The sequence below is a fragment of the Antechinus flavipes genome, chromosome 6 (genome assembly GCF_016432865.1).
Source record: "Antechinus flavipes isolate AdamAnt ecotype Samford, QLD, Australia chromosome 6, AdamAnt_v2, whole genome shotgun sequence".
In the NCBI taxonomy this organism is placed as follows: Eukaryota; Metazoa; Chordata; class Mammalia; order Dasyuromorphia; family Dasyuridae; genus Antechinus; species Antechinus flavipes.
The window spans coordinates 220,233,993-220,255,746 of record NC_067403.1 but is presented as its reverse complement, the minus strand read 5'-3'; the positions used below and the strand labels follow the sequence as shown (position 1 = coordinate 220,255,746).

The following is a 21,754-nucleotide window of genomic DNA, read 5'->3' as shown; positions in this document are numbered from 1 at the left end:
ATGTTGAATTGAATAATGGAATATTGCCATTACCACTAATAAAATATCAAAAGATAAAAATATTTAAAATTTCATATTTACATTTGAAAATTAAGATGTCATATATAAACAAAATGATGATTTGAGGAGCACTAAGAAAGACTCACCCACTGGAAAAAATCTCTGCTTGTCTATATTTAGTAATTTAAATTCCATTATTCTCCAACATGATATCTTTTTGAATTATTATAGAATTACAGACAAATATTTGGGATTCTCAAATAATCATTAAGTTTGGTGAAATGGAGCATTGGCTACTGAAAGTTTTAAATTAGGTAATATTGTCCTGTTATAGAGTAGAAAGTACATCTAACATAATAAATCAGCAAATTTTCTTGTACTTATAGTCTTAAGAGATTTTCCTGGAAGAAAATCCTTCAGCTAGGATATATCTGATAAATAATTGAACTTAGACCTTACTAATTTCAGAGCTAACTCTCAATATAATTATTGTACCATTTTAAATAGAAATGGGAAAACTAAGCCATATTTAAAGATCTCTTTGGGTTGCATATTGACTTAGAAACCAGATATTTATATTATCTATGTGCTATTATATTTTTATTTCTTAAAATTTATTTTGTTAAATATCTTCTAGTCCCTAAATACATTAAGCCACACTTGAGATTGTTGTAAGCTGAATTATCAACTGTAGGCCATGTGTTTGACACCTCTGGGGTCGAATTTTATAGAATTATCTTATTTAAAAAATGCAGGTCAAACATTAAGTTTTATTTTCCCTCATTTAACTGTACCAGAAGGTTGATAATTAGCTAATTAGAAGGTACTAAGCATAGCTACAGAATACAGATGCCTGAGAGGAGTAAAAATGGCATCAGAACACATAGATCTGAAGACTATCTCCTCATTGGCTAATGGATTGAAGGAGACATACTGAAACGTTAGCAAAGCAAAATACTTTCCTAAGTTACAACAAAAGCACAGGCATAAATTTCTTGTGCCTTAGAAGATTAGTTCATTCCCTTTCAATGGATAGCAAAACTGTCCAAAGGTTCCACAATAGTCTAGTAACTACTGATATGAAACATTCATTCTTCCTTCTTAAATCTCTCCCTACCTGCTGTCATTATGGCCTTGATGTTGATTGCATTAGTTGCTATTAGCTGGCTTACCCTCTGCCATGATATTGAAAAAAAGAACAGTGTTGGAAGGGACTTTGAAAATCATAAAATATTCCAATTTGCACCTGAAACATAAAGCCTATCTCCAAACTCTAATTCCTCAAGCTCATCTTGAAAATATCCAGTAATGGGAACTGCAGCTTCCTGACATAGCCAATATCATAAATTGTATTTATATGCCTTGAATATATTAAACACTTCAGACATTTTTGCTTAATTCATGTCAGTAATAGCACTCTAGGGTTACAGAGTACTTTCATATCTATGATCTCATTTTATTTTTAAAATCTTAAGTGGGAAATATAGTGCATGTATAATTATCTTCATTTGAGAACTAAACAATCAGGTTTGGAATGATTGTTACTTGACCGAGTCACAATAAATAAGAGAGGTTATATGTAAATTCATTTGCTTTATTTTCCAGGAAGTTTAAAAAAATAAAAATAGTGTTTGCCTTTTCAAGGAATGGGAGAGAATTTGGAAAACTTTTTTTTTTAAATTAAAATGCAATTGTGAAATATTTAATGGAATGAATAAAAATACACTATAAAAATTAACATAATTAGACGATTTCTATATTTAGTAATTTAGTAGTAGATTCAGAAATGTTGTTAGTTCCTTACATATGGGGAGTCAGGTAGTTCAGTGGATAGAGCATTGGATCAGGAATCAAGAAAATTGAAGTTCATATCCAGACAGTAGATGCATGACTCTGGATTAGACACAATCTTTGCTCACCCTGGTTTTCTCATTGGTATAATAGAAATGATAACAGCACCTATCTCCTACAGTTGGAAGGATAAAAGGAGCTCATAATCATAAAGCGCTTTGCACTTTGGGACTGACACATAGTGGATGCAATATAAATGTTAGCTACTCTTAATATGTACAATTACAACTACAACAATATTTTAAAAACAATCATATCCTTATCTAAGACACAGACTTGACTATCTCTTCTAATCTCCATTCAGAAATAATATAAGCTTCTGCCTAACATAAATGTTCGATATTAGTATGAGGGAGACTATTGGTTATAGTAATCTGTTTAATAAATTTTGTCTGATTTCCATTAGAACCAATAGAACTGCTTTTAGGGTCCCTTATATTGGGTGAAGAGTACTTAACTTTAAAATGTTTTTAAGCCATAGTTTATATCCTTGTGTAATTGTCATTTTATTTTTCTGTAAATTGGTCATTCTTTACCTGTGTATTACTCTTGATAGCTTTTGGAATGTTTCCATGTTCATTTAATCTTTATAGTAGCCCTGTGGCATAAGCTTGGCAGTTCTGAAAGCTAAAGAAAATGGGTAAGAGAGGCCCTTAAGGTTTCTTATACATTAAATAGAAGACCATTGGCTGCTATCAAGGTATCTTAATTTCTATTTGTTTCTATCACATTATAGCAACATATCACTTTCTAACTCATTATCTAAGGCTCCTTAATACTCTCTGATATCCTGCTACCTTCATCTGAGTCTCAGAATTCACTATATTTCTTGGTCATTACATAGCAGAATACACAACTCCATGCTTTTAAAATTCACTCCTGTTATCATTTCAAGTTAATCCGCTTCCTTTCCATTCCAATGAAGTAGTTCTGACATGGAGTTTTGCCCGCTGCCTGTTGGGAGTATTATATAACTAAGCTTGGACCTTCATTATATATCAGCAGCATTCCAACTAAATTTCTGAGGGAAAAAAAACAGATTGCTGAACCTGCTAATCATGAAGTTACATCTCTTGGACTAGATTATTCTGCAAAAGCTTTGTAAACTCTGCTTACAAATTCCTGGTGGAAATGCCAACATATTTTAAGTCATGAAAACATTTGCCTTTTAGAATCCAAACAGAAAAATGCTTAGATTTTCTATATGGCTACAAATGGAAAGTTATTTAAATATGTATATTTCATTAAAATAGATTTGCGTGCTGTTTCTGATTATACTATATAAATTAATCTTACATCTGGAGAATCACACTTGGTACTTGGCTCTTCTTTTGGCGATTCAACTTGAAGAGTTCTTTTATCTCCCAGGACGGTAGGTTCAGCCTAGAAAACAGAAAAAAAAGCTCAAAGACAGAAACTCAGTAGACTTTTGAGCTGATACAAAAGCAAGTGAAGAGAAATAGAACAATATATATACATACATATATGTGTATGTGTGTATATGTATATACACACAAACATATATATGTATATTTGTACATATATTTTATATAGTAAAAGCAATATTCTATTAACAATCAAATGTAAAAGTCTTAGCAGTTTTTATCAATACATTCATTTGTGACAATTCCAAAGACTGCATGTTTCATCATGCCCCACCCTCTAGACAGAAATGTTAGACAAAAATTGGATCCTGAAGCATTTTTCCCTTCCTTTATTTTTTCTATTCCCACCCCAAAACATATTGAATATGGAAATACATTTATAAAATTTTATATTCATAATAACTATCAGATTTTTTTGCCTCCTAAATTTGTTGAAAAGGCAACAGAGAGAGAAGACATGAAATTGAAAATAAAAATAATTTTCACCCAAAATATTTAAAATGTAATTAATAATTGCTTATGTACCAACAAAGGACATCATTGAGGAAATATACATATATTCATACACAAACAAATTTAAATGACATCTCCCATTTCCTAAAAATTTTTTCCTAGATCTTATAGAAACTTCAGCTCCTCAATTACACTGACAAATCTCTATAATTAGTTCAATTTAGTATCCAAACTAAATATATTTCATAGGAATCTTATGTGCTGTGTGTTTAATTACAATTCAACAAAAAAATTAAGCATCCACTTGGGGAGACAAATAATTTAAAATGGCATGGTCCTTAATTTATTATTATTATTATTATAGCTTTTTTCTTGACAAAACATATCCATGGGTAATTTTTCAACATTGACTCTTTTTTTTAAAAATTTTTTATTTAATAATTACTTTATATTGACACTCGTTTCTGTTCCGATTTTTTTTCCCCTCCCTCCCTCCACCCCCTCCCCTAGATGGCAAGCAGTCCTTTATATGTTGGATATGTTGCAGTATATTCTAGATACAATATATGTTTGCAGAACCGAACAGTTCTCTTGTTGCATAGGGAGAATTGGATTCAGAAGGTATAAATAACCCGGGAAGAAAAACAAAAATGCAGATAGTTCACATTCGTTTCCCAGTGTTCTTTCTTTGGGTGTAGCTGCTTTTGTCCGTCATTTATCAATTGAAACTCAGGTCTCTTTATCAAAGAAATCCACTTCCATCAAAGTATGTCCTCATACAATATTGTTGTCGAAGTGTATAATGATCTCCTGGTTCTGCTCATTTCACTTAGCATCAGTTCATGTAAGTCTCACCAGTCCTCTCTGTATTCATCCTGCTGGTCATTTCTTACAGAACAATAATATTCCATAACATTCATATACCACAATTTACCCAGCCATTCTCCAATTGATGGGCATCCATTCATTTTCCAGTTTCTGGCCACTACAAACAGGGCTGCTACAAACATTTTGGCACATACAGGTCCCTTTCCTTCTTTAGTATTTCTTTGGGATATAAGCCCAATAGAAACACTGCTGGATCAAAGGGTATGCACAATTTGATAATTTTTTGGGCATAATTCCAGATTGCTCTCCAGAATGGTTGGATTCGTTCACAACTCCACCAACAATGCATTAGTGTCCCAGTTTTCCCGCATCCCCTCCAACATTCATCATTATTTTTTCTGTCATGTTAGCCAATCTGACAGGTGTGTAGTGATATCTCAGAGTTGTCTTAATTTGCATTTCTCTGATCAATAGTGATTTGGAACACTCTTTCATATGAGTGGTAATAGTTTCAATTTCATCCTCTGAAAATTGTCTGTTCATATCCTTTGACCATTTATCAATTGGAGAATGGCTTGATTTCTTATAAATTTGAGTCAGTTCTCTATATATTTTGGAAATGAGGCCTTTATCAGAACCTTTAACTGTGAAAATGTTTTCCCAGTTTGTTGCTTCCCTTCTAATCTTGTTTGCATTAGTTTTATTTGTACAAAGGCTTTTTAATTTGATGTAATCGAAATTTTCTATTTTGTGATCAGTAATGGTCTCTAGTTCATCTTTGGTCACAAATTTCTTTCTCCTCCACAAGTCTGAGAGATAAACTATTCTATGTTCCTCTAATTTATTTATAATCTCGTTCTTTATGCCTAGGTCATAGACCCTCAACATTGACTCTTGCAAACACTTTTGTTCCAGCTTTTCCCCTCCTTCCCTCCACTTCCTTCCCTAGATAGCAGGCAGTCCCATACATGCTAAACATGTTAAATACAATATATGTGTATATATTTATACAGTTCTGTTGTTGCACACACACAAAAAAAAATCGGATTTAGAAAGAAAGTTAAATTAACTTGGGAAGAAAAACAAAAATGCAAACAAACAACAAAAGAAATAGTACAAATGCTATGTTATGGTCCACACTCATTTCCCAGTGTTCTTTCGCTGGGTATAGCTGGTTCTGTTCATCACTGATCAATCTGAATTGAAAGAGGCCACGTCCATCAAAACTGATGCTCATATAGTATTGTTGTTGAAGTGTATAATGATCTCCTGGTTCTGCTCATTTCACTCAGCATCAGTTCATGTAAGTCTCTCTAAGCCTCTCTGTATTCATCCTGCTGGTCATTTCTTACAGAACAATAATATTCCATAACATTCATATACCACAATTTACCCAGCCATTCTCCAATTGATGGGCATCCATTCAATTTCCAGTTTCTAGCCATTATGAAAAGGGCTGCCAAAAACATTTTTCGCACATACAGGTCCCTTTCTCTTCTTTAGTATCTCTTTGGGGTATAAGCCCAGTAAAAACACTGCTGGATCAAAGGGTATGCAGTTTGATAACTTTTTGAGTATAGTTCCAAATTGCTCTCCAGATGGTTGGATCTGTTCACAACTTTATCAACAATGCATCAGTGTTCCAGTTTTCCCACATCCCCTCCAACATTCGTCATTATCTTTTCCTGTTTTCTTAGCCAATCTGACAGGTATTTCAGAGTTGTTTTAATTTGCATTTCTCTGATCAATAATGAATTGGAACACCTGGGGGCCAGCACGGTCGTCACACCCTCCTATTTCCTATATGGAATTCTACTTTTAAGAAATTATTTTTTCAATGAATTTTTTCCCCAATTTGGCAAATTCTGATTTTTTTGCACTATCTTTGCCATTTGTCTTACTCTACTTCTAAAGTTTTATTTTCTTCTTTTTGTTCCTCCTTTACCAAGGACATCCCACAATCAGCTGGAGTTAGGATAAACGAAAGTCCTTAGTCGTTATTCTTGGTCTTTAGAGGTAAAAGTGAACAGGATGGAAGTAGAATCTCCCAGCCGCCTTCTTCCTCATCCACCACAAAGAGTGACTCTGGCTTGTCTTACTCCATCCCCTAGTCCCTCCTACAATCCTCTGTATACACCAATCATTGAGCCAGCACAGGACAGTAGGAAGGACCATTTTCCAAGAATATGCCCATAGAGTATTGTGCAATCAATAATTAGCCCTAAGTGCTTGAACCGACCTCAGTGCAATGACTCAAGAGTTTCAGCCCTCTACAAGAGGGAACGTGGATAAAAGAAGTAGCATGAGTGGTGGTTCTGACAGAAGGATAAATTATTGGAGATAATAGGTACAGAACATTTTTAGAAATGATCAGTATGAAAGGGGAAAGACAGTAAGAAAAATAGAGGGTAACTAGAATAGAAGCAGATATATAGGTAAAAATCATAAAAGTGAAAAAATACACAACAAATTTCTCTGAAAAATACCTCATTTATCAAATAAATAGAAACTGGGGTCAAATTTTAGACATAAGAACCATTCCTCAATTGATAAATGATTAAAGGATAGAAAACAGCTAATTTTTTAGATAAAGTAATCAAAACTATATAATCATATAAAAGTGCTATAAACCTGGAGAAATTCAAATTAAAACAATTCTGAGAATCACATGGCAACTATTGAATTGGCTAATATGATTGAAAATAAAAGTGAGAAATGTTGGGATGGAATGTGAAAAACTTGTGACATGTACAGTTGGTATAATGATATGCTAATTCAATCATTCTGTAGAACAATTTGGCAATGTACAATGGGCTATAAAACCATACATTCCCTTTGATCAAGTAATATCACTAGTAGTAGTTCTGCATCTAAGACATACAAAAAAGTGAAAGAAAGAAAGGAAATATATGTACCAAAAATATAGCAGCTCTTTCTGTGGTAGCAAAAAATTGGAAATTGAAGAGATGCCAACCAATTGGAGAACAAATTTTTGTTTATGATTATGATGATATAGTTATTTTGCTATAAGACATGACAATCAAGATGCTCTCAGATAAATCTGGAAATAATTGCATGAACTGATGCAAAGTGAAATAAGCAAAACAAAGAGAATGTTGTATATAGTAACAGTATGATGATCAACTGTGAATGACAGTTATTCTCAGCAATATGATGATCTAAGATATTCCTGAAGTAATTACAATGAAAAATGCTATCCATCTTCTGAGAAAGAACTGCTTTTTATTCCCAAAGCATATGCATGAATAATTTTCAATATGCACCCTTGCAAATCCTTGTGTTCCAATTTTTCCCCTCCCTTCCCCACACCCCTACTCCTAGACAGCTAGTAATTAAATATAGGTTAAATACATGAATACTTGTATAAATATTTCCACAATTATCTTGTTGCACAAGAAAAATCAGATAAAAAATGAGAAAGAAAACAAAATGCAAGAAAACAAGAGTGAAAATGCTATGTTGTGATGTTCCCTCAGTCCCCATAGTCCACTTTCTGGGTGCAAATGTATCTATCTCTTCATTACAAGACCTTTGGAACTGGCCTGAACCATTTCATTGTTGAAAAGAGTCCCGTGCATCAGAAATGATCATTTTATAATATTGTTGTTGCTGTGTATAATCATCTTCTGGTTCTGCTCACTTCACTTAGCATCAGTTCATGTAAGTCTCTTCATGCCTCTTTGTATTCATCCCACTGATCGTTTTTTACAGAACAATAATATTCCATAACTTTCATGTACCACCATTTATTCAGCCATTCTCCAATTGATGGGCATCCATTCAGTTTTGTTTCTAGCCACTACAAAAAGGGCTACCACAAATATTTTTGCACCTGTGAGTCCCTTTCTTTCCTTTATGATCTCTTTGGGATATAAGCCCAGTAGAAACATTGCTGGATCAAATGGTATGCATAGTTTGATAACTCTTTGGGCATAGTTCCATATTGCTCTCCAGAATGGTGAGATCAGTTCACAGTTTTCTGTCACAGTTTTCTTACATCCCCTCCAACCTTTGTCATTATCTTTTCCTGTCATTTTAACCAATCTGAGATGTGTGTAGTGGGTACCTCAGAGTTGTCTTAATTTGCATTTCTCTGATCAATAGTGATTTAAAGCACCTTTCATATGACTACAAAATGGTTTTAATTTCTTCATCTGAAAATTGTCTGTTCATATTCTTTGACCATTTATCAACAGGAGAACGAGTTGAATTCTTATAAATTTGAGTCCATTCTCTATATATTTAGAAATGAGGCCTTTAAGAACTGATGGATTGTAAATGAAGACCAAAACATGTTTTTTTTCTTTTACTTTTCTTGGGGATTTTTTGGTCTTTTTTTTTTTAAAACAACATTACTAACAGTGATATGTTTTGTATGACTGTATATTTATAACATAGTAAAATAGCTTATCTTCTCAATAAGGGGATAGAGAAGAATTTGGAATTCAAAAATATTTTTTAAAATGAATGCTAAAATTGTTTTCATATGTAATGGGGAAAATAAAAAATAACTATATCATATATGTGTGTGTGTGTGTGTGTGTGTGTGTGTATAATACTTTTTGATCTATTTTCCAGGTGATTTAATTTTTCAATGAGATATTGCACATTTTCTATTTTTTCCAATCTTTTGGCTTTGTTTCTATTGTTTCTTGGTATCTCATGGAACTATTACTTTTCCCTTGTCCAATTCTAATTTTAAGGAAATATGTTCTTCAGTGAGCTTTTGTATTTTTTTTTCCATTGGGCCAATTCTTCTTTTAAGAAGTTATTTTCATTAATTATATTTTGCACCTCCATTCAACACCATTCTGTTTTTAGGTGTTAGATTCATCTGTGACATTTTCTTCCTGTTTTTCATTTGACCAATTATCTTTTATAAGATTACTTTCATAAGTAATTTTGTGCCTCTTTTACCAATCTACATTTTTCCATAATTTATTTCTTTTATCTCATTTCTTTATATGTTTTTTTCTATCACTCTCATTTAATTTTGAAAATCACTTTTTAGTTCTTACAGGAATTCTTTTTAGTTCTGTACCCCAATTTACATTTTCCCCCTTTTGGGGCTGCTCGTATAGCTGATTTTTGTTAGTTTGCTTTTGTTTTTTGTTCCCCACTCTGTATGTTTTGTTCTAGGTTTTTTTTTTTTCTTTCCCTACTATCACAGTAGCTTGGTATAGTTATGTTCTTTTATATTATTTGCTCATTTTTCTACACTATTTCTAATTTTTAAACTTTATGTCAAAGTTGGTTTCTGTTTCTGGCATTGGCCTGAGGCACTATCTCAAGCTTCATGCTTTTTTCACTGCTATTTTCAGAGCTAATTCTGTGGGTTGGCAAGTTTTCTTTACTTTCAAGATGGTGTCACCTGGGTGAAGGTGTGCATTGGACTGCACACAGGTCCTTACCCTGGGAAAGCCCCTGATCTATTGGGATTGAAATTGATACTAGTTCTTATATCAGCTGCCTTGGAACGAGAAATACTACCATTCCCTAAGATCTTACTCACCTGAAACCAGAAATGATACCAGTTCTCAGGGTTCCTGGTCCCTTTAAATTAAAAATATGCCTCTCCATCCTTGAACCACGACCCAGAAATGAGTATTGGCAGTCAGGTTGCCAAACAGCATCTAATCTTGCATCCAATTCTAGCACAAGGGGCCCCTCTAATTTTTCTGACCATTGTTTTGCCTCATTTTCTTTGTTTTGGGATCACCTGAGATTAAAATTGCTATCTATTACCATAATCTAATTCACCAGTTTCTAACATGGGCTCCAAATCATTTTTTCATTTCATTGTGATAGATATCTTTTTCCAATATTCTAAGTAATCCTGGTTGAAAGAATGTCCTCTTCTTTTTGTTTACCTTTTGTGGCTCTGCTGCTCCAGAATTCGATTTGCAATTTATTTTTAAAATTGGGAGGGGGAAAGGGGAAGATGTTGAGAGAACTCAGCTGAGTGTAGTTTTTAAAAAAAAAATTTTAGTCTATTCTGCTATCTTGGTTCCACCCTCGGAAATCTTATAATAATAAATTCATGTTTTATCAATTTTCCCTATCTCACCACCACCAGGTCTTGATAGATTGTTTTCTTTAAAAAAGAGATGCAATTAAGTAAAACCAAATAAAGAAAAATTAGGTCTGTCCTACTAATGCATTATTTGGTTTCTCTATTTTCCTTTCTATCCTCATCAGGATGTGTAAATTCCCTTCAGAAATAAAAGGGAGTTCTGTTTCATCTTTTCTCCTTGTTACCAATATTGGTCATTGCATTTATTCTAATTTCAGTAGCCTTTCAATATTATTCAATGCATAAGTTCAGTCCATGTTTTTTAAACATTTTAAAGTATTCATATTTTACTTTTATTACAATGCAATCATTTCCTATTCTATCCCTATAGAAATCCATTCAACCATTCATCATTGATAAACACCCGACTTTATTTGTTTTTGGGATATCACAAAAGGACTTCTTTAAATATTTAGCTTTACATTAGAATTTTTTTATGTTTTAGATCTTTTTAGGGTATGGACTTTACTATACCTTCTCAGTGACAAAAGGCATGAATAATTGAGGCAAATTTTCTTGCTTTATTCCAATTTGTTGTTTTGAAATATTGGAAGAAATTAGTAGTTTTCCAACACTGTATTATTGTGCCTCACCTGCCCCAAAGTCCAAAATATTATTTTCGTCTTTTAGCATTTTTGACTATTTGACATGAGGTGAAATATCAGTTTTTAATGCACATTTTATACTATTGATGGTTTAGATATTTTCACATGATTAGTTAAATTTTTTCTATGCTCACAACCTTTTGTCACTTATTTGTTATGGAATGGCTTTCATGATTTCCTGAAAACACCACCACCAATATGACTCTGGAGGGGACCTATTGTAAAATTCTACCTTTGCAATGTGTGAACTGAGACAAATTATTCAGCTCTTCAAAACCTCAATTTCATCATCTGTAAAATAAAGTATTAGTAGAGTAGATGATCTTTTATGTTTCTTTCAACTCTAAGCCTAATCTTATAAATGATTCAAAGAAAAAGGTTACATTGTGGTGGGAAATGTTTTCCAAGGAAAACAATGGAGGAAATGGCTATGGTGCTAGGTATTTAAAGAGAAGCACTGTGATAATCAGCAAAGGGGTAAGAGGAGAGATGAATTCATTCCAGGGATAGAGGATTTCACAGGGAAATATATGAAGACAGAATAAAATATCATGAAATGATATAGCAAGTAACTTAGAGGAAAGTTTCATCTTAATATTCTTTGTATAGCTTTTATTTATTATTATACATTTTATTTCAAGAAAATAGCTCAATCATACGGTAATTTGAAGAATGAGAAGGAATTATACATCACTTCATTAAATGAAACTATTGAACCATGAAAAGTTAAACTTCTTTGGGTTTTGGAGCTTATTATATGATTATTGAGGGTTGATTTATTTCTAGAAGTGATAAGAATTCTTCACAACAAGCCCTTTGAAAATGTGTGATGATTCTTTTTAAAACACACAAATTAAGTTCTATGCACAAGCAAAAAAGTGAAATATAAGTCGAAGACTGAATGTTTACTTGAATAAATGGTCATTCTGCTGGATACTCTGGGAAATGGTGTGTCAGAAGAAAAGGAGAGAAGGCTTCATATAGTGATTTGGAAACACACGAGGGGCTCATTCTAAAGTTTTTCATGCTGTTTTTTTCAAGCATTTGCCATATATGTTTTAGCAGTGAAAGTACATAAAGTCTTTCTACATTGAATGGAAAATTCAAATTTAATGCTTCAGTTACTTGAATTAAATCAGGTAACTTAAACCAATATAATTCATATTGTCATGGCAAAGGTAACCATTGGAATATGTTTGGCTGGCAAAGAGAATTCCAGGACACCAAAATTTGTAAATGGATAAGTTTTTTTTCTAAGTATATGGGAGTATTAGAATTAATTCTAAGTCATTGCTCTCCTACTTTCCCCCCAATTTTTAAATTTCCCTGATTTTTCTATGTTAAACATAGTTCTTTTAAAGAACTCATCCACTGTGTTAGTTATTATCTATTGTTTAATTAGTATTGCCTACTTCTCCCTTGTTTTATGGATGGCAAGGTCTTTGCTGAATTCATGTTGAGTATAACTTTTCCATCATAATAGTGATTGAATTTATGTAATAGTGATGAAACCAATATTCTGACCTATTCCTATTAGGAATTCTTCACACAGAAATCAGTATATGATCCTTTGCTACTGAGAATGTATAGTGAAAGACCATCTTTGCTACTCAGTGTTTCCAAGCCAACATTATTGATGTTGAGAGCTTCATATCTGGTTATTTTTCACTCTTTGGGGTTTTCTTTGCCAAGATTCTGGAGTGGTTCATCATTTTTTCTCCAGCTCATTTTACAGATGATGTCCTGAGGCAGAGAGAGTTCAATGACTTACCCAGAGTCACAGGTTATGAGTGTCTAAAGCCCGGAAGGTGAGTCTTTCTGACTTCAGCCTAATACTCTTACCACTGTACTACCTACTGCCCTTGACACTGTCAACATTTTAAAACAACCATATTATTTCCAGTTTTTACTAATATACAAAGGACCTGTGGTTTCATTCTCAGGGTGATCTCTGGAAAACTTCAGCAAATATCTTAGATTATCTTTTATCCTTACATTTAGTAGATAAAATCTATGGAGATAACTGAGGTAATCAGAATTTAATTGATTTCCACAAATATTAAGAGGAAGTATCAGAGCCAAGATTGGAATTTAAAGCCTTCTGACTAGGGCCAGGATTACATCTACTGCTGCTGTTCATCCTTTTTAGCCTTAGTTAGTATTAAGTCCTTCCACACACAATGCCCCAGTCTAACACACTAGGTTGTACCCAATAACTGAATGCCCCCTTCTCATGTCATTTAAATGTGATTTCCTTAAGTGAAAGGGCTGGTTTTATTTTCCTTGTATCTTTGTTACTTAGCACAAAGCCTGAATTATATTTAGCATTTAATAAATGCCTAGTGACATGACTTTTATTTCCTTCTTCATCTTTTGAAATTAGTGCTGACAGGAAGTAATATTTAACAAGAAGATATGGAAAAAGATAAAAGCATGAGCATCTTGGAATTGGGAGGTGCTTGCCAATTCCAGGTAGTAAAGACAATTTGCCCTTCATACTGAGAAGGGACAGAGGGAAATGAGGTCCTCAAAGACAAACTTTACTCATGATCCTATATATTCAGAGGCTAGTCCTCATGGACATAATTCAGTAAGCTTATTAATGAACATTAACATGACAATAGAAATAGCATTTGCCAGTGAGGATAACAGAGTGAATGAGTGAACTAATGAGGGAGAAAAACAAGCATTTATGATCCAGAATATTAGTACTATGAAATTTCAAAGGTCACCTGTTCCATATATTCATTTTTACAGATAAGAATTTAAGATACAAAGAATTAAAATGACTTGTATTAATCAGAGAAATTATAAGTGGCAGAGCCAAGATTCTAATCCAGATCCTTTGTCAACAAATTTATCTTTTTTCTCTCATTGTACCTAAATAAAACCCAGTCCAGATTAATATTGCCTCTTCTAGTTCACTATAATAAATGGAGAATGCTTTTTACAATTCAATTACATTTTCTTTTAAAACACACTCCAGGGGAAAGGATTCTGGCAAGAAGGTGGAATAGGTCAGAAAACATTCAGCTCTCCAAGTTTTCTCCACAGAAAAATATAGAACATTGCCTCAGAGAGAGTATGGAACAGCAAAAATTAAAAATCAGGTAAAGCAATTATTTTAAAACAAGAATCCAGGAAAGAACTGACTTCCAGAGGCCAGTGTGAAGTGTAACACCTCCAGAGCACCTCTGCAGAATTAACAAACAACAAGCAGCTGGGGTAGCCTACAACCTAGAAACATTCATCGCACAGAACAATGTCAGGTTCGGATGGCTAAGTAGAAGACTGAAGGGTCATTATTGAGGAATACCATCCAGAGCTCTGCTGCCCAGACTTGTCTTGCACTGGGCTTCCGTTGGGAAGAAGGGGCTGGCACACAGTGGACACAACAGTAGAGAGGTGGGAACCCGGCTGACTATGGGCACTTGCAGGAGAGGAGAGTTCCTGTTTCAGTTTTAAGGTAGAGAAGACAATTGCAATTTGTAATCATAAGAGGGACAACAAGGAATTAGGTTACTTGGGATAGCATGACCAAGAGATCTAGCAGGACTGGAGAGAAGAGTCCAAGGTTGAGCTCTGAGACAAATCACAGAAGATAACAATAAAAAAGGACCTGAAGCTTGGGTCATGATTCCCTATACCTCTGGATTAGAACCAGATTACAGTAATAGCTGCTAAAAACAAAATAAAATCAAAATAAGTAAGTAAAGGAGAAAGGACCCAACTTAAGATAGCTACTAGAGAGACAGAGAAGATCTGGCTTCATATTCACAGGAAGACAATGAAGCTAAAAAACCTGCTCCTTTTTCAATGAAAAACATCAAGTGATTCCAAGCATAAAAGAAGACCTCATAAAGGACTTTGAAAATCAGTTAAGAGAAATCAAGGAAAACCTAGAGGGGAAAAAAATTGTAATTCAAGAAAATTATGAAAAGAGAGTCATCCAATTTGAAACTGAGAATCAAAAACTCAAGGAAGAAAATAATTATTTAAAAACTAGAATTGGGCAAAGGAAAGGAACAACATTCTAAAACACAAAGAAATCATGAAACAAAATCAAATAAATGAAAAAAATAGAAGAGAATGTTAAATATCTCATTTAAAAAAAAAAAAAGCAAACAATCACCATTCTGGATTACAGACTGAGAAGAAACAATAGATGAACTACCTGAAAACTATGTTAAAAGAAGAATATAGATAAAATATCATAAGAAATTACAAAGGAATATTATCCTGAAATACTAAAACAAGAAAGCAGAGCAAAAATAGAAAAAAAATCCACGAAACTCCTTCCTTAAAGAGATCTTAGGCAGAAAACTTATAGGAATATGATACTCAAATTTCAAAGCTTCCAAATTAGAAATAAAATATTGTGCAACAAGAAAAAATTAAATATTGTAGAGCTATAATAAGGATTATAAGACCTAACAGTTACTACACTGAAAAACTATAGGTCTTAGAATACAATATTTCATAGAGAAAGAGATGTGAGGTAAAAGAAAGGCTAAAGTTATCCAGCAAAGTTAAGTATTATCCTAATTTTTTTAAAAAAAAGATACTTAATGAATTGATTGACAGAGTTTCAGATGTTTATGGAAAAAAAAAACTAGTAAAATTTAAGGGAGATTTAGCATATAATTTGCAGGAGAAATATAAGGGGGACATTAAGAATCAATTGCACTTAATAACATCAAATTGTTTATTTCTAATACATGAAAATATTCTCAGTTCTTTTATGAGTGCCATTTTTATTTGATTAGTTTGAAAAAAATGTTTGAGCTGAATTGAGAATGATGGCATGATTGCAAAAATAAATAAAACAATGCAGGAAGGGATGAAAAAGGAGAAATTATCTCATATAATTGAGGACTAAGGGAAAAAATATAAAAAAGAAGCTAGTAGGAGAGAAGGTAGGTAGTACTGAAATCTTACTGTCATCAAGAATGATTATTTCAGAAAGAAATAAAAGAGCAAGGAGATAGGGCCAAGGATAAATGAAGGACTCTTGGATTTGTAGACAGGTCAAGGAATAAGAAGACAAAATAGATGGTAGAAGTAAAACAGAGTAGTAAGGAATGAAAGGAATAGGGTGAGGAAAGATAGTGAAAAAAATAAAAAGGAACTGATAAATTAAAATTGAATTCAACAATATGCTACCTTCAGGAAATGCTATAAAAATGAGAGATATATACAAATACATAATAGGTCAAGAGTAGAATTTATTATAAAAAAGTAGGGACAGTAATCATCATCTCAGACAAAGTTAAAGCGAAAAAAGATTTAATAAAAAGAGAAAAATAGGGAAACCACAATATGTTGCAACCATATTATTCACTATTTTTATACCATTTAAAATAAACAGGCAATATAAAGTACCTGAAAGTATACCTGCCAAAACAGACAAAAACAATATGAATGGAAATACCTTTTTATACAAATAAAGTCAGACCTAACTAATTGAAGTGGTATTTAGTTTTTATGGGTAAAGCCAATATAACAAGAAAAAATACAAATTTATATAAATAGGTTATTTATGTAATGACATCTCAGCTGATTTTTAAAAAGCTTACTGATTTAGAAAAAAAGTAATAACAAATTTCATGTGAAAGAAAAAAAGTCAGGAACTTTAAAGAAACCAAGTAGAGAAAGATGTAAAATAAGAAGATTCAGTAGGATAAGATCTTAACATATATTGTAAGGTGAGAGCATCATCAAATTGTTGAATGTATCATTTTTATTATTTTAAATTCAAATTTTTCAATATATATAAAACCTATGCAGGTAATAATAAAAGGAATGCAGACAGTTGGGGAGGTGAGGCTTTCACAGATAATCTCTCAAACAGAATATGATTGGATTTGAATTTTGCCGGGATATATGAAATGAGCTGGTTGATTTAGGAAGAAAACATGGAAAGAGCTAGACTTCAAATGGAGATAAAGTCCAAAATAAGCATAGTGTACTTTTATACATATGTGTTTAAGTAGATATCTGTGCATATTTATAATATATGTGTGTGTGTGTGTGTGTTTATAAATATATGTGTGTGTATGGAGAGAGGAAGAGAGGGAGGGAGAAGAGAGAGAGAGAGAGAGAGAGAGAGAGAGAGAGAGAGAGAGAGAGAGAGAGAGAGAGATGGAGGGAGGGGAGGGGGAAAGAGAGAAAGAGAGAGAGAGAGAGAGTAAGAGAGAAAGAGAGAGAGAGAGAGAGAGACAGACAGACAGACAGACAGACAAAGACAGAGACCCAGAGAGAGACAGATACAGAGAGACAGAGAGAGGGAAAGAAAGAGGGAGAGGAGAGAGACAGAAAGGAAGAAAGGGAGGGAAGGAGGGAGAGAAGATATAGGTATATAGCTGCACTTCACCTTCAAGGTAAACTTTTTTGAGGATTGGAGGAAGGAAGGGAAAATAAAATAAAAAATGCACAACATAGAACAAAAGAACACCTACAAGGAACCAAAGAACAGGTGAAACAGTTTTGAAAACAATTTGTAGTATTTATTATATTGGTTTTCTTGAAATGGAAATTTACTATTTTATACTGAATCCTTTTATATTGTATGAACATAGCAATTTTTTCTTTTATTATTTTTTATTTAAGTTTAAATAAATTTTAAAACAGAAAAATACTTTCTGATAATAAATAGGTTTGAAAATATTCATTTTTGTGGAGCTCTGACATATAATTCATTGGCTTTATTAGGCCTCTTCTACTTATATTATTGCAGAATAAATGTGTATCATGTAAGGAAACTCAAGGTTTAAAGACGTTTGGCTTGTTTTTTTTGATAGTACATACCTGTTTATTTGGAGTTATTCTCTCTCTCTCTCTCTCTCTCTCTCTCTCTCTCTCTCTCTCTCTCTCCCCCTTTTCTCTCTGTCTCTGGGCTCATTGATAACTAGAATAGTTCTTTTGTGGAATTCCTTATAATAATATTCTTCCATATGATCAAAGGAATTATCTCTTAGTATAAAAAAAAAAAATTCCAGCCAACTCTCATCAATAAGATAGCCTTAGACTTAGCTAAAATATCCATTTTGTGCAATCTAGTCCCAAAAATTCTGTGTAAAGAAGTTTTAAGGATTGTAAAATGGACGCACATTCAAAATTTATTCTGAATTTGAGTCAATCTTACATTTAATGTCTACAGGACCCCATTTCCTTATATGAAAAATAAAGGGATTAGGATAGTGATGTCATAATTCAAGATTGCGTAATTCCCCTCTCCTACTACATTCCATATTCAATAAAAATAATCCTGGTCTTATGATAGGAGGGAAAAAAAGGGGATTAAACAAATTAAATTTGAGAAAGGAAATGGAGTACAATAATAAGCAACTTATTGCCACACTAAAGGGAAGTTAAAAACTGCTCAAGGAAGATCACTAGCTTCTTTCACAACTTTACAAGATCCCCAAGAGACAAACAATCAGACATTAATACCATTGTCTGTACAAAGGATGAGAGGGGAAAGAAAGGTAAAAAACAAAACAAAAAAGACCAATGGAAGAATAAGATCAAGAAAGTCAAATAAGTAAGCAATTATTTTAAAATGTACTATTTATTAAGCATAGCTACACTGTGCTAAGAGATGGGATGCAAAGAAAGTTTTAAAAAAAATCATTCCTTTCTTTGAGAAAATTATACACTAAAGAGGGAGATTACAACCTGCAAACAATTATATACAAACAAGTTATATACAGTGTAAATTGAAAATAAGCTCATAGGGAAGGTAGTAAAAATAAGAAAGAATGGAAAAAAACAGCTGTTTAAAAAGTAATTTGTGCTGAGACTTAAAGGAAATCAGGGAACCTTGGAGACAGAGTTAAACAGGAGAGAGTTTCTGAAAAGTAGAAATGATAGGATTTAACCAATAACTGGAAATGTGGGTGAAAGTGAGAAGTCAAAGACAACATCCAAAATGTAAGCCTGACTAATTAAAAGGATGATGGTATTCTCAACAGCATTAAGGAAATTAGGAAGAAAAGAGAATTTTGAGGGATGTAATGGGCTGAAACTCAAGTTGATGCACTGAGGTCCCAAGCTCCTGAGGCTAAATAATAATTGGACCATACTCTATTAATATATAAGCTTGGAGAAAGAATGGCCCCCGCCCACTCTTTGTGCAAGTCCTGATGTGTTGTATAGGAAATGACGATTTTGGTGGGTGGAGGCTGAGGGGCAGGAAGAGAAGCAGAGAGGGATTGCTGGTTGGCATCTTGTTGCAGCTGCTCACATTGCTAATCCCCCTTCGCCTCAAAAAGAATAAAGATTGAAGATTTTCCCTTAACCTGAATTCCTGACTCTGGCTGATTTTAAAATACACAGTCATCACAGAGGGGAATATAAATAGCTAAATTTTAGAAATGTTCAGATTAAGGTGTTTAGAACTCAATTTCAAAATTTTTAATAGATAGTTTCAGGAGAGATCAAGGCTAGATAGATTCATTTGAGTATCATCTCTATACAAAGGATAATTGAAATGATGGGAACTGATATGATTGCCAAATGTAATAGTTTAGAGGGAGAATTAAAGATTCAAGGCAGTGCCTTGGGGAACACTGGCAGATACAGGTCTGAAATAGGTAAAGATCTAGCAAAAAAAAAAAAAAGAAAGAAAAGGAATGGTAAGACATCTAGAAAAAGAACCAAGAAAAAGCAAAAGAAAAAAAAAGAGGAATAATAATAAATAATAACAATAATAAAAAGAGAAAATATACCCAATAAGGAATAGTCTAGAAATGATCATAAAAGACAAAAGAGTCAGTTTCAATTTCACAAAATTTAAAAGTATCAACCTGGAGTGGAGTCAATGATTGACAGGAAGCATAAAAATCCAGTTCTCACTCCATATCTCTTTAATACAGATCCAGAGAATGTAGCTGAGTGAATTCTGATCAGAAAATTGATACATATGTTCTTTGCTTTCTTTTTCCTCTCTTGACACATGCAATATGGAAAAATTGTTTTGCATACCTATATGTATTTGTAATTTTTTTCCTTTGTCTATTCATTGGTCATGGAAGGAGGGATTTGGAACTGAATTAGAAGTAAATAATTTTGGTACTGAATCACTGGATTTTTTCTCCACCATTACTGTCCCCAAAAGTGTAAAAAAAGGTTCTGCACAAGAAAACATTGTAGTAGTAAAATCATAAAAAAAGAAAAATAAAATATTGTCATAGAAGTGTTCTCTGATGAAGGTCTGTTATCTAAAGTAGGAAAAGTATTGATACAAATATATGATAATAAGACATCCCCAAAAGATAAAATAGTCAAATTATTTGTGCAGGAAGGTGTGAAATGAAGAATTGTAAATTAAAAAAAAAGAAAACATGCCAAATTATCAAATACAGGGGAAATAATAAACTAAAACAGGTAAGAATTCATTTGACACCTATTAGATTAGCAAACTACCATTCTGGAAGAAAAAAAATGGAATTAGACTCCAAATGTGATTAGATAGTGCTATTCCTTTGCAGCAGTAATGTTATTATGCATATAACCCTAGGAAGTAAAGGACAGAGACCCATGAACCAGAATATTTATAGTATGATTTTTTTTTTTTTATTGTGAGAACAGGAAACAGGAAACAACATAGATGCCTATCAGCTGAAGGATATCTGGTCAAATTATAACAGAAATGTACTGATCTTTTATTGTACCATAAAAATGATAGCTGTGACATATTCAGAGAAACATGAGTCTGAATTTCAAGATGTGCAACCTTGTTAAAGCCCCCCAGAGTTTATTCTCTAGAGGCATAGCCTTCTAGAAACCACAGTTATCTTGAGACAAGGTTAAAAATTCAAGTTGTATTTGTGGAAGATATGGCCAAGAAATTTAACCTCTCTCGTTTCCCCAGGAAGTAACTATTACTCTCTTTCTGTCTCGCTGTCTCTCTTTCTGTCTCTATCTCTCTCTCTGTCTCTCTCTCTCTTTCTCTCTCTCTCTCTCTCTCTCTCTCTCTCTCTCTGACTGTCTATTCCTCTGTCTCTGTCTCTCTTTCTGTCTCTCTATCTCCCATCCCTTTCTTTCTCACTCTCCTGCCCTATTCTCTCTCTCCTACTCCTCACCTCCCTTTCCTTCTCACTCTCATTCTTCTGTATCTCTTCTTCCTCTTCTCTATTGTTCCCTTCTCCCCTGCCTTCTTCCTTTCTCTTTCTATTACAATATAAAAAGGCAGAAAGCCTTCATCTTGTTCAGTAGATCATCTATAAGGGATCTCTGGAGAAACAAATAAAAATCAGATCATAATAGGAAAGGGCAGATAAAGTGTATTAAATATAAGTACAAAGAATACTAGCATCCCATTAAGTAGATCATGGATTTACTTAATAAGATTGAAGAACATGTGCATGTGTGCGTGAACTAACTAGAAATACACATATATACACACATCCCTAAGTGTAATGTGTATTTTCTATAATTTCTCAAATAATTTCACTATTTCTTAAATAATGTTTTAGCCACTGTACAATTAAATTCAACAGATCAGATACTAAGGGTTGTGTTTGTTTTCAGGAAAG

General features: G+C 33.1%; 1 protein-coding gene across 2 annotated transcripts in view; it reads right to left on the bottom strand.

The window, feature by feature from the left end:
* The window catches only part of LUZP2 (leucine zipper protein 2), a 705,018-nt gene that overhangs the window by 41,764 nt on the left and 641,500 nt on the right, over positions 1–21,754 (bottom strand). For both annotated transcript variants that reach the window (XM_051965657.1, XM_051965656.1), the window contains exon 10: positions 3,148–3,234. In XM_051965657.1, coding sequence (XP_051821617.1) covers positions 3,148–3,234 — 87 coding nt within the window. The remainder of the gene's footprint in view (positions 1–3,147; positions 3,235–21,754) is intronic.